The sequence below is a fragment of the Polyodon spathula genome, chromosome 20 (assembly GCF_017654505.1).
Source record: "Polyodon spathula isolate WHYD16114869_AA chromosome 20, ASM1765450v1, whole genome shotgun sequence".
NCBI classification, from domain to species: domain Eukaryota; kingdom Metazoa; phylum Chordata; class Actinopteri; order Acipenseriformes; family Polyodontidae; genus Polyodon; species Polyodon spathula.
In genome coordinates this window covers 18,937,375-18,952,938 of record NC_054553.1, presented here as the reverse complement: position 1 = coordinate 18,952,938, position 15,564 = coordinate 18,937,375, and the positions used below count along the sequence as shown (strand labels likewise).

The 15,564-nt window shown below is 43.0% G+C and overlaps 1 protein-coding gene across 4 annotated transcripts in view; it reads right to left on the bottom strand.

The window, feature by feature from the left end:
- Nucleotides 1–15,564, bottom strand: part of fdxr (ferredoxin reductase) — a 39,434-nt gene that overhangs the window by 16,623 nt on the left and 7,247 nt on the right. For all 4 annotated transcript variants that reach the window (XM_041220662.1, XM_041220665.1, XM_041220664.1 and 1 more), the window contains exons 4-5: nucleotides 8,973–9,068; nucleotides 6,231–6,353 (exon numbers count right to left, since the gene is read on the bottom strand). In XM_041220662.1, the coding sequence (XP_041076596.1) occupies nucleotides 6,231–6,353; nucleotides 8,973–9,068 (219 nt within the window). The remainder of the gene's footprint in view (nucleotides 1–6,230; nucleotides 6,354–8,972; nucleotides 9,069–15,564) is intronic.

The following is a 15,564-nucleotide window of genomic DNA, read 5'->3' as shown; positions in this document are numbered from 1 at the left end:
TGCATTCTACACACCATACTCCACACTGTTAAGGGGAAAAAAGTTTCTATTGAGAAAAAAATTATATATTAATGTGACAGGATTGAAAGGGGTCCCTGTCGTAATTTGCCCTCCCGACCACCGGCAGCGCTGTGTAGGGTTGACCGTGATTGGAACAGCAAGCTGAGCTCTGACCATACAGGAAGTTCCAGGTCAGGCGGCCATCTTGGCCCGAGGTAGAGCCATGCAGCCGTCTGGTCCCATCATTGCAATCAGCTGTGCTGTTCTCGTTGATTGGCTGACGTGGGGCAGAGTGCTGATTGCAGGGGTGGGACTTGGCAGTATTTAAGCAGTATGGTTTTGCCATTCGGTCTCCCTGGGCTGAACTGAAAACACATGCTGTGCTTGTTGTGTTGCTTTTATTCACTGCTGTTATTCACAGAAGCTTGAAAACCTTGGAAACTGTGTTGGATTACCGGGGTGAGGAACCGAGGACTGGCCATTAATCTGTGGAAGGGAGCTAAGAGGCGGTGAGAGGAAACCCACTGCAGTAGCACAAAGAAACCCAGTGTTGTTATTTATTTTGTAACCGCAACATTTTTTTGTTTACTCTTTTTATTTCAAACCTGAGTTTACCATTGCTGGTATTCCAGGTGGTTTTCTTGTTTATTTCTTGCAATACTGGACTGTTCTATTTTTTGTTTGGTAAAATAAAACCCTGCCCTGATACCATTGATGGTACAGGGCTCTAAGGACTAAACTCCATTTCTGGCTCCTGTGTGCTGTCATTTCTGGTCCTTCCCCAAAGCTTCACCCACCACCCTCCCACAAGGTGGTGTTAGAAGTGGGAGGAGAATGGACCAGCACACCCTGCAAGCCGTTCTGCAGGATCAGGAGATACATTGTGATGGTGTAGAGCGGCGTCGGGAAGAACAGGATGCTCAGAGGGATGCTGAGAGTACAGCCCACATGACTGCGATGGCTGACAAGATGGCGGCCATGTGTCTGGCCATTCAGAACCTGGTAGTGGCCCAAGCTCGGGTCCCGGTCGCAACAGCTGGACCAGTGCTGCCGATGCCCAAAATCCAGCTACAAAAGATGACCCCAGAAGATGACCCAGAGGCCTTCCTGACCACATCTGAGCAGGTGGCTACAGTGTCAGGGTGGCCAGCCAGATGTTGGGCAGCCCAACTAGCCCCCTGTCTAACTGGTGAAGCGCAGGCAGCATACCGGGCCCTGAGCAACGTGGCGGCAGAGGATTACCCCCCAGGTGAAGACAGCTATCCTCCGGCGCCTTAATATCACCCCGGAAATGCATTGCCAGCTGGAGGGAACCCGGCCCTGCATCATGGCCCATCAACTCTGGGACCATTTGACCCGCTGGCTGCGTCCCACTGAACGGAAAACCCAACAAATCATGGAGTCTGTGGGGGTCGACCAGTTCCTGGAGGTGCTGGAACCAGAGACTCGAGCCCGGGTCGCTCGCCACAGTCCCGAGACTATGGACAAGGCCGTCGAGCTGGTGGAGGCCTTCGAGGATGCACTGCTTCAGGTGGACCCCAGTCCAGCTCCAGCGATCCCAGTGAAGCATCGGCCTTCGCCAGCGCACCCGAAGACTGCAGCGAGGCCTTCAGTTTTCCCCGTCCCTTTGAGCATCTCACCTCCAAAGTGGAGACCGAGGTTAGCTCCCAGCTGGGCTAGAGAGAATCCTTGGACTCCCCCCTAGTGGAAGAAGGGACAAACAGCCGTCTCCCACAGCGCTGCCTTCCCCTACCTGCTTCCGGTGCTACGAGGTGGGGCACATCGCGAGATTCTGTCCCATCGCGATGGAGTGTGACGTGGCCTTGCGATGTCCGGCTGCAGAGGGTGGTGAGTACAGGGGAAGGGGTCGGGAGGGGCCTTGCATTATTAATGTAGATGTTGGTAATATGAGTACCCACGCATTAGTGGACTCAGGGTGTAGTCACACTATAATTCGGTCTGCTGTCTTGGAGGGTACGCCTTGGCGGCCACAGGGGTCTGTGACCATCTCGTGTATTCATGGAGAAACTAAGGCGTATCCTACCACTAAAGTTAGAATGACTGTGGAAAGTCGGACGTGCCATGTAGTCGTGGCCGTCGCTAAAAAGGTGCCATACCCAGTGATTTTGGGTCGAGATTGGCCTTACTATTCAGAAGTTAAGGTCAATGCGGCTCGGCCACCCATTGTAGAAGGGGTGGTCGCAATGGGGGATCCAATTGGCCGGATCTTTCCCTTGCAGGCCGACATATTTACTTCCAGGTTCCGGCCCCGTAAAACTAAAAGAGAGAGGAGGGCTGAGAAACTTGAGGGGGCATTAATGAGACAAGGCTGGGGATTGGTGGGAGAATCTGCTTTGCCTGTCAAACGAACACAGGAGGGTGTGGGTGTCCAGTGTGACTAGCGGGAGCGGGTTACTGAGATCCCTAGAGCAGAATTTACTGAGGCCCCATACCGCAATTCTGGGACCGGGGTGTGGACCTAGAGTGGGAGCAAAGTAACGACCCCACTCTGGTGCACATCCAGGGGCAGGTTCAGTCTGTCGAGGGGAAGGAAGTTGAAGGCTGCGGGCCGTTCACATTTCCTCACTTCATCGTGATGGGGCATTTGCTGTATAGGGTATCCCAAGCCCCGGGCACAGGACAGCCTGTAACCCAATTATTGGTTCCGGGGTCTTTCCGCCAGGAGGTCATTAGGTTGGCACATGATATTCCCTTTTCTGGCCACCTGGGGCGGGAAAAGACCTTGGAACGAATACTGGCCCGGTTTTATTGGATGGGACTCCACATGGATGTGAGGAAATACGTAGCGGAGTGTCCCAATTGCCAGAGAGTAGCACTGGGATGGGTTCGCCCAGCCCCGCTGGTCCCACTGCCCCTGGTTTGTACTCCCTTCGATCACATAGCAATGGACATAGTGGGCCCAGTGCATCCCGCCGACACTGGAGATACGCACATTTTCCACTAGTGCTGTCGCCAAAGAACTAGTTAAGATTATTGCTAGAGTAGGGGTGCCCAAAGAGCTTCTGACAGATCAGGGAACTAACTTCATGTCTGATACCGTCAAAGAAGTTTACAAAATTTTGAATATCCATCCCATCAGGACCTCTGAGTACCATCCGCAGAAAGATGGCCTGGTGGAAAGGTTTAATCAGACCCTGAAGCAGATGCTGAGGCGATTTGTGAACCAGGAACAAAAACATTGGGCAAAACTCCTTCCCTTCCTGATGTTCGCAGTTAGAGAGGTGCCACAGAGCTCAACTGGGTTCTTCCCGTTTGAGCTGCTGTATGGGAGACAACACCGAGGCATTCTCGGTCTCATGTGAGAAGGGTGGGAGGACCAAACCGCTACGTCTAAAAATGTAGTCACATATGTACTACTGCTATGAGATCGCTTAGAATTAGTCAGTCGTTTGGCTCAAGAGAACCTGCGCAATGCTCAGCAGCAGTACAATCAAAAAGCACGAATTCTGACTTTTCGACCTGAAGATAAGGTACTGCTGCTTCTTCCCACAAGTGGCAAGGGCCTTATGAGGTGGTTCGAGCTATAGGTAGACTCAATTATGAAATCAGGCAGCCTGACCATTGAAAACCACTTCAAATTTATCATGTAAATTTGTTAAAACCTTGGAGAGACAGAGAGGCCCTGTTTATTGCTAATGATATCCCCAAGGAGGATTTTGGTCCTGAGGTGGGGCCACTTGGTCAAACAACTAAGATTTCGATGGGGAAACAGTCTTACTTCCCTGTCAGAAACAGGAGCTAGGCCAATTAATTGAGGAATTCAGTGATGTTTTTTCTGAGTTGCCTGTAGAACTGACATTATTGAACATGTCATTATTACTCCGCCAGGTGTTCGAGTGCGTCAGAGGCCTTACCGGATCCCGGAAAGTCGGTGGGGTGTAATGCGCCGGGAAGTGGCCAGTATGCTCGAGCTGGGAGTAGTGCAGTCTTCCCAGAGCGAGTGGTGTAGTCCTGTGGTAATGGTACCTAAGAAGGATGGCTCCAATCGTTTCTGTGTGGACTTTAGAAAGGTGATCTCCAAGTTCGATGCGTACCCCATGCCCTGAGTGGATGAGCTCCTTGACAGACTGGGTAAGGCAAGGTTCTTGTCCATTCTGGACCTGACGAAGGGATACTGGCAGATCCCATTAACACCCAGCTCCAAGGAGCTACCCCGGATGGCTTGTTTCATTTCAAGACCATGCCCTTTAGGTTGCATGGGGCCCCGGCTACCTTCCAGAGACTGATGGACAAGGTGTTATGTCCCCATCATCAGTATGCGGCAGCATATATTGATGACATAGTTATTTTTAGATCTACCTATTAGGAGCACCTTGATAGATTGGCGGCTGTCCTGCAGTCTCTGAGGGAGGTGGGGCTAACAGTCAACCTAGGTAAATGCACGTTTGGCAAACAAGAGACACAATATCTTGGATTTAGCATGGGTAATGGTCGGTTAAAACCAGTGGCTTCCAAGGTCCAGGCCTTGGTGGACACTCCGGTTCTGCGAACCAAGGCTCAAGTGAGGTCACTTTTGGGGCTGGCAGACTATTATCGCAATTTTATCCCCGAGTTTTCCACTATTGTTAGCCCCTTGATTGACCTAACTAAGAAGAGCACCCCAAACACTGTAAAATGGTCAGATGAGTGTCAGGGAGTATTCTAGACCTGTCTGTCATTCCAAGGGAATTTCCACAAGACTAGCACAACTAAAGAAATTGTAAAAAAAAAAAGGCACACCTCCTAATCCCACAGCAGAACACAGTATTCTTATCTGAGCAAATAATACTATGCGTGATAACCCTGGACTACTGGGCCTGTCACTGCCTCAGCTGTGCCAAGGTTTCTAATGTCACTGTTTATGGAGGAAATTGGCTGTACTACTTAAGAGGTTACCATTGCTAGCCAATCAGAGTGATACATTCCCAGCTTTCAGATTTCTGTATACACAAGTCAGTTGTAAAGTTTCAAACAACACTGAGTAGAAAAGCTCTGAAGACACAGAGTGAGGAGAGTGAGTGAGTGAGTGAGTGAGAGAGGGAAAGAGAAGGCAAAAGGGCACTGGGAATTTAGTGCTTCCTCCCCACAGAGGGTGCTGTTCCCCATCATTCAGAGGTTTCTGTACATGCTGTTCAATGAGATTTCCTTTTTCTTTGATCCCAGCATTTAACAAAGTAAGAATGTCAGATCAACAAGATAGCTCTGCTACTGCAACCCCTTTAAAACACATTAACAAGCAATTTCATTCCACATAAAACAATGCAGAGGATGCACCATGGCATACATTCATAGTTATTCCATGCATGACGGTGGCAAAATAACTTGGGAAAGAATTAGCACACTATGTTTCTTTTTGATTTGTTTATCATTCCATGATAAGTGTTCCTGATCATCACTAGGACAGTTTTTGCGCTCTTTGACAAGTTTAACCCTTAGCGGTCCATTTATTCAGCGCTTTTCAGGGGCGTCAGGTCCAATTTATTTTCACACGCACTGTTTATTTTACATACGCTGTTTATTTTTTTCAGAGTAAAACAGGTTTAAAAGGCACTGCATAGCAAAAGGACACTCAGTACTGCATTTCCAGTCAAGCCCCACCCCCAGTTCGCTGTATTTTTTACATACCTCTTCATAGTCGTGCATACTGATAAATCATTTCCTGATCACTTGTTTTTATCACCAAACTCCTCAATAATGCGACCCAAGTGATTATTTTATTACTATAACATCTCAAAAAGCTTTGCAAATGTCTGTGATATTCTTTGTTGGATGTGGAAGGAAGCTGCTATCTTCTTTGTTTGTGTCCGTGTTATCTCTGTGGTGCAGGGGCTATGTGTACTGCTCAGATACGCCCTTTTTTTTTTTTTTTTGGCTTCTCTCCGCTCCTATTGGTCTCACCTCAGCCATTGAATGGTTTTCTCAGCTTTATCCGGAGAAAAAACGACTAGAGACCTGTGCCTGACGTCTTTTTGATGCTGTTAGACCTGGTCTGACATAGGACAGCAAAGGGTTAATAAAGGTACAGCAGCATATTTATCCTGTGGGTCTGTCTCTGATCAAGCCTGTGCCAGCCTGAGCAAGGTGGATTGTCTGTAATGAAGCTGGTATAAAAATGTCCACTAGGAATGTGCACGAGCATTTTCTTCCCCCCTGAAACTGTAAGTTTGTTAAGTAGTTGCTTTGCAGTTATGAAGAGAGGAGCAGTGTGTGATAGACAGTTCAGTACATACCAAAATGACCGCATGGTATGCCTGTTTCAGTTCCTCCACTGTGACGTCTGAGCCCACGGTAACATTGCCATAGAAACCACAGCGATCCTGGCGGGCTGTTTGAGTGAAGGTGTTGATCACATTCTGTATGCAATAAGAATCCACACCCGTGTCAGTGGCACACATCCCCTTCCTACAAAATTACAGCAATCTGCAGCATGTAAACCTAATCATTAAAACAAAACAAATACTAAGAACTAAATAAATTCAATGACAAATGTTATGACTAGATGTTATTGAAGCCACTGAGAAAGATTCTCGTCCAAATGTTTGCCACTGAACTTATGTTTATTTAAGTATTTGTATATCCCATATACTTCCTCCAATGTTTTCATGTGGTCTGTGTGTGATGTGTACCCTTACAGCACCTCTCCACTGTTGGTGCTTCTATCACCAGTGGCCTTCATTCAAGGTCCTATGTTCTCAATGACTCTTCTCAACGTCAACAAGTGTTGTGATTTCATTGAACGAAGCCTCCTTCCACTGCCCTGACACCAACAGCTGTTTGTGTTAGTTTAGCTTTTGGCCCTCTGCATTTTATTCTGACTATGAATGTAACGCAAGAGGCTGAAGGCTGACAATTCAAAGAGCTGGTCTAGCCTGAGAAGCTGTTGTACACCCTCTATCACAGGATATACAAACCTCTGTCACAGGACATGCACACCTCCATCACATGACATGCACACCTCTATCACAGGATATACACACCTCTATCACCTCTATATTAAATAGTGCCCCTTTTAATGTAAACGCTTAATTAATCCTCTCAAGTGTTTCTTTCCTAATTCTGCAGTGTTATTTGCAAGATTTAAAAAGAAACGTTTCTCCAGACAGACTTTATCAAACCAACGGAGTGTAGTGTAGTGACTACATCCTTTACACAGTAAAGTGATCAATTTCCTTTAAGGACCGTATAGCTAGAAAAATAGTTTTGAGCTCATTTCTTCGTCGTCATAAAATATAATTCAATTAAGAAACGGCCATGGTTTAAAATTGCTAATTAAAGCTTCATTAAAGGCAGGTAGCGAAATCAGAAATCAGATTTCTTTTAGCGCTGTCTTACTTGAAATTTTGCTGCCATGTTGAGTTTCAGCAGAGACATGGAGTAAAGTCACATGATGAATAAACTTGTTAAAAATAATAAATAATAATGGACATGGTATGTCTTCTTCAATTACTATACACTTAAATATGTATTGTCGACTAATGTACTGATTACATTTTTACCAGTTTCAAAAAGCTTGAGATGATTTCTGAAATGGTCGTTTTTTAAAAGGGAAATAAAACAAAAAAACATCAAAGTGTGAGTATTGTCATTTTATTTATGTTTACCTAAATATTTATACTTCTAAATAATGCAGGAAGATTGTGCTTCACTTATTTTAGTATTCAATTATACAACAAGTTAAAAACTGTAAAGTTCATAAGCAGCACCGAGCAGCACTCTCTATAGAGGTAGAATCGCCAGACGCCTGCTTCGCCCACCCTGTACCAGTAGATTCGCTGGTGCCCGAGTGAGGTCTGCACTAAAGTGATGTGCATTTTTACAGAATCAGCTGCAAGACAGACACAAATATGCTTATGTTAATGCTTTGTAAGAATGGTGTTAAAATAATAGGTTTACCTCAAGAGGCTGGAGTCTCAATGGAGGTTGATATTTATAATAACTTGTGAAAGTTAGTAAACTGAGTGCAAAGGTTGTTGCCAGTTACTGCAAAAAATGTGCGCATTTTAGCCTCAGAGGGAAAGCTGCACACCTCTATCACAGCATATACATACCTCTATGTGACGGAGTAAGGATTAGTTCTGATACCACCACTGGAACTGTTTTTGTGTTTGTAATGAATAGGTGCTTATATGATTTACAAGGACACACTGTGTGTTACTAAGAAGATGCTTAAGTTTATTTTAAAGCTCACCCTTTGAGTTAGAGATGTGAAAGCACTTGCTCTTTAAAAATATTAACATTTCATGTTTTGAATAAATGCACGAATAATCTGGGAGCAGCGATTTTGGGGAATGTTTGCATTGACATCAGGCTTTATTATAGCCATGAGCGCCCTTAATGATAGTTAATATGGAGGAAAATATATTCTTTAGCTGTGTTTTAACTACATAGTATACTTAACTGGTGAGAGTGGTTATATAATGTTTAAACAAAGGGAAATTACCCTAACATTTTAATAAGTGTGAATCAGTTAAATGTAGATACTATAACATATTTATAAGACTATACTTTAATGAAGGTGTAGTGGATTACTCCTGGGGAGGGGCTAGTTATAAGGCCAGGTATAAGTACCTATGTAGAGTTCATTTGGGCACTAGATTTGAGACTCCAATGAGGCTGGAGTGACTGAGTAGCTGTGTACTCTGTAAATATCTGTGTTAAATACAGTCTTGTGGATTTGTTTTTGTTAATAATTAGTGTTTTGTACTGCCAATTTTCATCTGAGGCTTAAATAAAAGCTTGCTTTTGGCATTTTAATCTCGACGTCTGACCGTTTTCTGTCACCTGCAATAGCCACTTGACCATGATACTTTACACTCTATCACAGGAAATGCACACATCTGTCACAGGATATACACATCTCTATCACAGGGGAAGCGCTTGTGGAGTCTGCCTGGTTGCCAGTGCCAACTGTCCCTCGTCTCTATCAGCAATAACATTTCTAAATAATTAAAATAACAACAGAGCAGACTGACCTTGACTTCGGGGTGGTCAGGCGCCACTCCAAACCGCACAAGGCCAAAGGGGACTGGGAGCTTCTCAAAGATATCCACCTGGACTCCCTTGTGACTCTGCAGCAGGGAGAGAGCACACCCAGTGAAAGAATGCACTAAGAATAGAAAATGACAGGGCAAAAAGAGATATGTGTTGTTTGTTTTACCCCACTCAGAATTATTGCTTACAACATGCTTAAACAGACTACCGCCACATCTTCATAGACAAGCAAAAAGATTTTTAAGAGCAATCTGTCCCACAGGAGCATCCATTTATTAGTGACAAAGGTTGCATGTTTTCCTCATTTTACCCCAGTGACTTGATTCTACCACATGGAGACCAATACTGCTGCCATTACAGAAAGACCAGGGTTTTTATTTGGCAGTGTTTTGGCTCGAATTGGACAGCGACTGGCACAAGGTCAGGGATTTTCTTTATGCCCTATCAATTTATGAAAATACATTTACTTTGGATCACACACAAAATAAAACAACATGATCACGGAGCAGGCAAACCAGCTGTTCATAAACAACAGTTGTAAAATGTTGCTGGATACTGCACATTGCCTGATACTTTAGACTGTAGATACTGAGACATGATGCAGGGAGTTAATAGCCTGCCGACAGAGAGGAGCGTGTCAAACGGAGGCCAGGCAATAAAGATAATACCCGAGAAAAGGACAATTCTCACAGCCATATATTCCAAATCAGCATTAGCACATCTGTATCTGAAAGGATAAAACACCAATTCCAATTCTTAAACAACTAAGAAACAACACAAGACTCTTTTCAAGCTCCTCAATGCAATGTCTGGATTGTTTATTTCGGCTTTTGAGTACAGTTAACAGCAGTGCACACACAATAATGTGTCAAAGTGTTAACAGCGCAGTTTATTTTACCGCAGATTACATTATCTAAATTATCATGAGTTATATTCGTGCGAATCAGGCTCTGTGGAACTAGCAGTACGTGCAATTGCCAGCATTTGCAGTGTTGGTATTTTTTAATCTGATGTTCAAAGTCTTGGAGGAAACATACTGTGATTAGGAACTATAAAAATATGTTTTGGAAAGAGGAAACAGAAAACATGTAATTGTAGAAGGTGGGTAACTTCTCAGGTGAATTTTATTTGCAAAGCAATGCAGAAACCGAGAACCGTGATGGAAAAGAGGGTTAGTATGAGCTGCCGTGTGGGTTGTGATGAGAAAGCTGCTATTAAAAGAAAACATAAGAAGAAGGACAAAAAGACAAGACTGAGGTTCAGAGAAACTGAAAAAATGACATGTGCAGTGCAGCTTTAGTGTTCAGAGGGTTTTTTAGGTGTTTTTCACACTGTGAGCAAGACGGTGTTCCTGTTGTGGCGAGATGAAGCTAGAATGATCAATGCTATACAGAAGACACAAATGGTAACAGGAAATCAAAAAAGCTGTTTTTTTTTCTGAACAACATTTTAAAAAGGTCACTTTTAAAATGTGCGTTCTTACCTCTTGTTAGCATGTGCAATATATTCACTGCCCCCCCTCCCCCTCTTTTAAAGCTGTATCCAAGATTAAACAGCAATTGGAACGTTACCTATTCAATCTGTAGCAAAATCTTCATGTCCCAAAATAAGAAAAGAAAAAAGGGACAGAAAAACCACAAACATATGAACTGTAAAACTGAATAAAATGATAATCAAAAAAAAAACCTCACCTCAGTAAAACTAAAAAGCTGTTAAACTGTTTTTTGTTTTACTACATGAACTAAGACAGCACTTGTCTGCAATCTGAAAGACGTTCTACCAAAGATTATCAATAGTCCCTGCAGTCTCTTTCTCAACTCAGAACAGCCTTATAGGGGATGCTGCACCTCGAAATCCAAACAGATTGTGTAGCTCAATGCTATTTCACTTCTTAATACCATATTAATGTGATTGAGTTACAGAATGTTACAGCATTAGCACATTTCAAGGACAGGCCACAATCAAGCAAACACCTGCAGTTTAATCTGATGAATTTGGCTGCAGAGCAAACCCAGCAGAGGCTTTGAGAGGACATGTGATACGGCTTTGGAAATACAAGAGCGAAACACGAGTCTGCTAAAGCTCTAAACCCCATTTAACAATCTGAAGCAGCACCGGCTTATATTGCAAAACAGTAAGAAGTGCAGATCAAGCCATTTTAGGCAGAACATTGTACAAACGTTTTCTTTTTCAGCTCAACCACAGGTCTGTAGTAGATATGGGGGTCGATTTGATCAGCCCATACCCCATGAGATAAGCCACAGCTAGATTTTAATGGAGCATTTTACAGCCCTGGCGCATGGTCATTGCAGTGCTGTAAAATGCTCTAATACACTTGTTTCTTAAGGCTAGTTTATATAGCTAAAGAGCAAGTAGTTTGAAGGTCCTTTTATTTTGTACATTCCCCTTACTGTTGTATAATGGCTGTCCCTGGACCTGCCTTCATTGTGCATGGGTCTGGTACTCCTGCTCCAAAGCTGGGCTGGAGATCCAAAGTACCTACACAGAACACCTTTTCATTGTGCCATGATGACCTCTAAACTCTTCCAGCCAGCCTACTCAACATGCACAGAAAGAGACAATAGACAGGGCTGGCAGATTGAAAGATCATATTATCAGAGGAAGACTTTTCAGTGGAGGGTATTCAGCTCAAAGCAAGGTGAGGGGAGATATAGAGAACAAATATAATAATTCAGTATTGGGGCAACCAAAGCACTCAGAATGACTGCAAACACAATAGCATAGTAAGGAAGAATGTAAAAAATATATATTAAAATAACATTTGAAGCTGCTTACTCTTAAATGATGGCCTGTGACCCACTGATCAAAAAACCTACATCTCTCCAGCCTGAAAAAAAAAGTGTCTGGGCACAGCAGTTTGCACAAAGCACTGTGCTGAGTATGACTGTGTATCACAGTGTCAGACAGCTCTCTCCTGTCTATTAATGATTAACTCTTTCTTTGACCTAGCCATAAAAAAAACCCTATTGAAACTCCAGTAAGAACATCATGTAGAAATGTGTCTCCATGCTGCAATGAACATTATCATTTAACCAAACTCTGAGGAATCAGACACTAGCTTAATTCTGTAGTGAACATTATCCATTCATAAAACTGAGGTGTCAGACACTAACTTCATTCTGTTTGCTATTCATTTGGGTTGTTTAGTTCATTCTGTACTGCTTACTAAATGGGGGGGGGGGGGGCAGTGTTCTAGCTCTACAGAGTTCACACAAACAATTTCTGAATGTTAGCTTTACTTTTTCACAAATGGAGTTGGTTCTCTGATTGCGCTGCTTTGTGAATTGGGCAATTGCAAACAGCAGTTTAGTTTTTTTGTTGTCAGTGTAAATGGTAGTTTAGTTTCATGTAGTCAGAGGAGCGAAACATGAGCCTGCTAAAGCTCTAAACCTCATTTAATAATCTGAAGCAGCACCAGCTTATATTGCAAAACAGTGAGAAGTGCAGATCAAGCCATTTTAGGCAGAACATTGTACAAATGTTTTCTTTTTTCAGCTCAACCATAGGTCTGTAGTAGGGGTTGATTTGTCAGTGTAAACGGTAGTTTAGTTTCGTGTGGTCAGTGTAAACGGTAGTTTAGTTTCGTGTTGTCAGTGTAAACGGTAGTTTAGTTTCGTGTGGTCAGTGTAAACGGTAGTTTAGTTTCGTGTGGTCAGTGTAAACGGTAGTTTAGTTTCGTGTTGTCAGTGTAAACGGTAGTTTAGTTTCGTGTTGTCAGTGTAAACGGTAGTTTAGTTTCGTGTTGTCAGTGTAAACGGTAGTTTAGTTTCGTGTGGTCAGTGTAAACGGTAGTTTAGTTTCGTGTGGTCAGTGTAAACGGTAGTTTAGTTTCGTGTTGTCAGTGTAAACGGTAGTTTAGTTTCGTGTTGTCAGTGTAAACGGTAGTTTAGTTTCGTGTTGTCAGTGTAAAAGTCTGCATGTTGTTTTCATTGGAGGGATACAGTGGCTCTCAAAAGTATCCCCCCTCCCCCCCTTGGACTTTTCCACATTTTATTGTGTTACAACATGGAATCAAAATGGATTTAATTAATCAGTTTTTGCCACTGATAAACACAAAAAAGTCCATAATGTCAAAGTGAAAAATGAAATCTAGAAATTGTTCTAAATTAATTACAAATACAAAACAGAAAATAATTGATTGCATAAATATTCACCCCCTTGAGTCAATATTTGGAAGAGGCACCTTTGGCAGCAATTACAGGCATGAGTCTATTTGAATAAGTCTCTACCAGCTTTGCACATCTGGACACTGCAATTTTTGCACATTCTTATTTGCAAAATTGCTCAAGCTCTGTCAAGTTGACCTTTGGTGAACAGCAATTTTCAACTCTTTCCACATATTCTCAATTGGATTGAGGTCAGGACTTTGACTGGGCCACTCCAGGACATTGACCTTTTTGTTTTTAAGCCACTCCAGTGTGGCTTTGGCTGTATGTTTGGGGTCATTGTCCTGCTGGAAGATGAATCTTCTCCCAAGTCCCAGGTCTCTTACAGACTTCAGCAGGTTTTCCTCTAGGATTTCTCTGTACTTTGCTGCATCCATTTTGCACTCTATTTTCATGAGCTTTCCAGGCCCTGACGCAGAGAAGCATTCCCATAGCATGATGCTGCCACCACCATGCTTCACGGTAGGGATGGTGTTCTCAGGATGATGTGCGGTCTTAGACTTGCGCCAAACATAGAGCTTTTTGGCCTCAACGCTAAGCGCTAATCTTCTTCCACTTGGTCTCAAGTCTCCCACATGCCTTCTGGCAAACTCTAGCTGAGATCTGATGTGAGTTTTTTTCAACAATGGCTTTCTTTTTGCCACTCTCCTATAAAGGCCAGTTGTGTGAAGCCCCCAGGCTATTGTTGCCGTATACACAGTGTCTCCCAGCTCAGCCGTGGAAGACTGTAACTGCTTTAGAGTTGCCATAGGCCTCTTGGTGGCCTCCATGATTAGTGCCCTTCTCGCTCGGATATTCAGATTTTGAGGACAGCCTGTTCTAGACAGATTCACAGTTGTGCCACATTCACAAACTTTACTGTGCTCCAGGGGATATTCAATGCCTTAGAAATGTTCTTATATCCTACCCCTGATGGGTGCTTTTGAAGAACCTTATTCCGGATTTGCTTTGAATGTTCCTTCGTCTTCATGATGTAGTTTTTGTTAGGAAATGTACTAACCAGCTGTGGGACCTCCCAGAGACAGGTGTATTTAACCTGAAATCATGTGAAACACCTTAATTGCACACAGGTGGACTAATTATGTGACTTCTAAAGACAACTGGTTGCACCAGAGCTTATTTAGGTGTGTCAAAAATTAAAGGGGGTGAATACTTATGCAATCAATTATTTTCTGTTTTATATTTGTAATTAATTTAGAACAATTTGTAGATTTTTTTCACTTTGACATTAGGGGCAAAAACTCCTAATTAAATCCATTTTGATTCCACGTTGTAACAAATGTGGAAAAGTCCAAGGGGGTGAATACTTTTGAGAGTCACTGTATATGTCCATTCCTCAGTGATTACCAGCCTCTAATTCCTTCAGGGAAGTTGTATTGCAGTGAAGCTTATCATCAGCTGCCTCTAGTATAAAGATAGTGTTAGTATGAGAAGCTTTATCCCCTAGCTTTATCCCCTAAATAAAAAACGAGTTTAAAACCATGCAGGATGTTTGCTGTCAGGTAATGACATTGTTATTTGAAAGCTGTCTGGATAATTAAGTTAGCAAAATGTACATCAATTTCATGTCTGGAATTTCATTCAACATTGAGTAAGTCGTGTCAGGGACAATATATTCACACTAAAGTATATCTTACACCTCCTGTGAAAATGGTTCCAATGATTTGTCAAGCAATGCACACACAAGTCACACAACAGAAAAGAATAGACATTGAAAATAATTATATGAAGGACAGTGTGATACAGTAAGAAACTCTGCTCATGATGTCAAAAGTAAACTCCCATGCAACATTTTCATATACTGTACATTTTTGGTTAAATGCAATTTTGGGGCTTTGGGCTTTCAATCAAATATGAATGTATTAACAAACTACTGAACTAAATTCAGTTGTGAGCAGCTGGATTCAAACCCAGTGCTCAAGTGTTGATAGGCTAGCGAATTAGCTGATCTTACATTACTGACCAGCACTCTGAATACAATACATGAGTAATGTCCCCATTAAAACCTAGTTATTGTACAGTACTACTCTTGAATTGAAGTTCCAGGGAAGGCTTTCAATCACTAGGTCTTTGCCACTGATAAACTACAAATACTGAGTACAAACGCTTCAGGTATTTCACTTCATAAGACGTCACAGTTTTCAACTGTTATCATCAATATGTAAACTAGTAGCAAGATTACTCGTATTACACACACATCTGTGTCAATAGAGCACAGCTTTGATAGAAGGTACAGTCTGTCTAGGGTAGTCCCTGTGTACACTGAATTCCAAGAAAGATGTTATCGTCTAATCATGACACCTCCCACACCTCTTCATCTACGTGCCACACTCGTTGTATCACACCCCAAGACAGATGCGTTATAAACAGCCTCATCCAACTATTA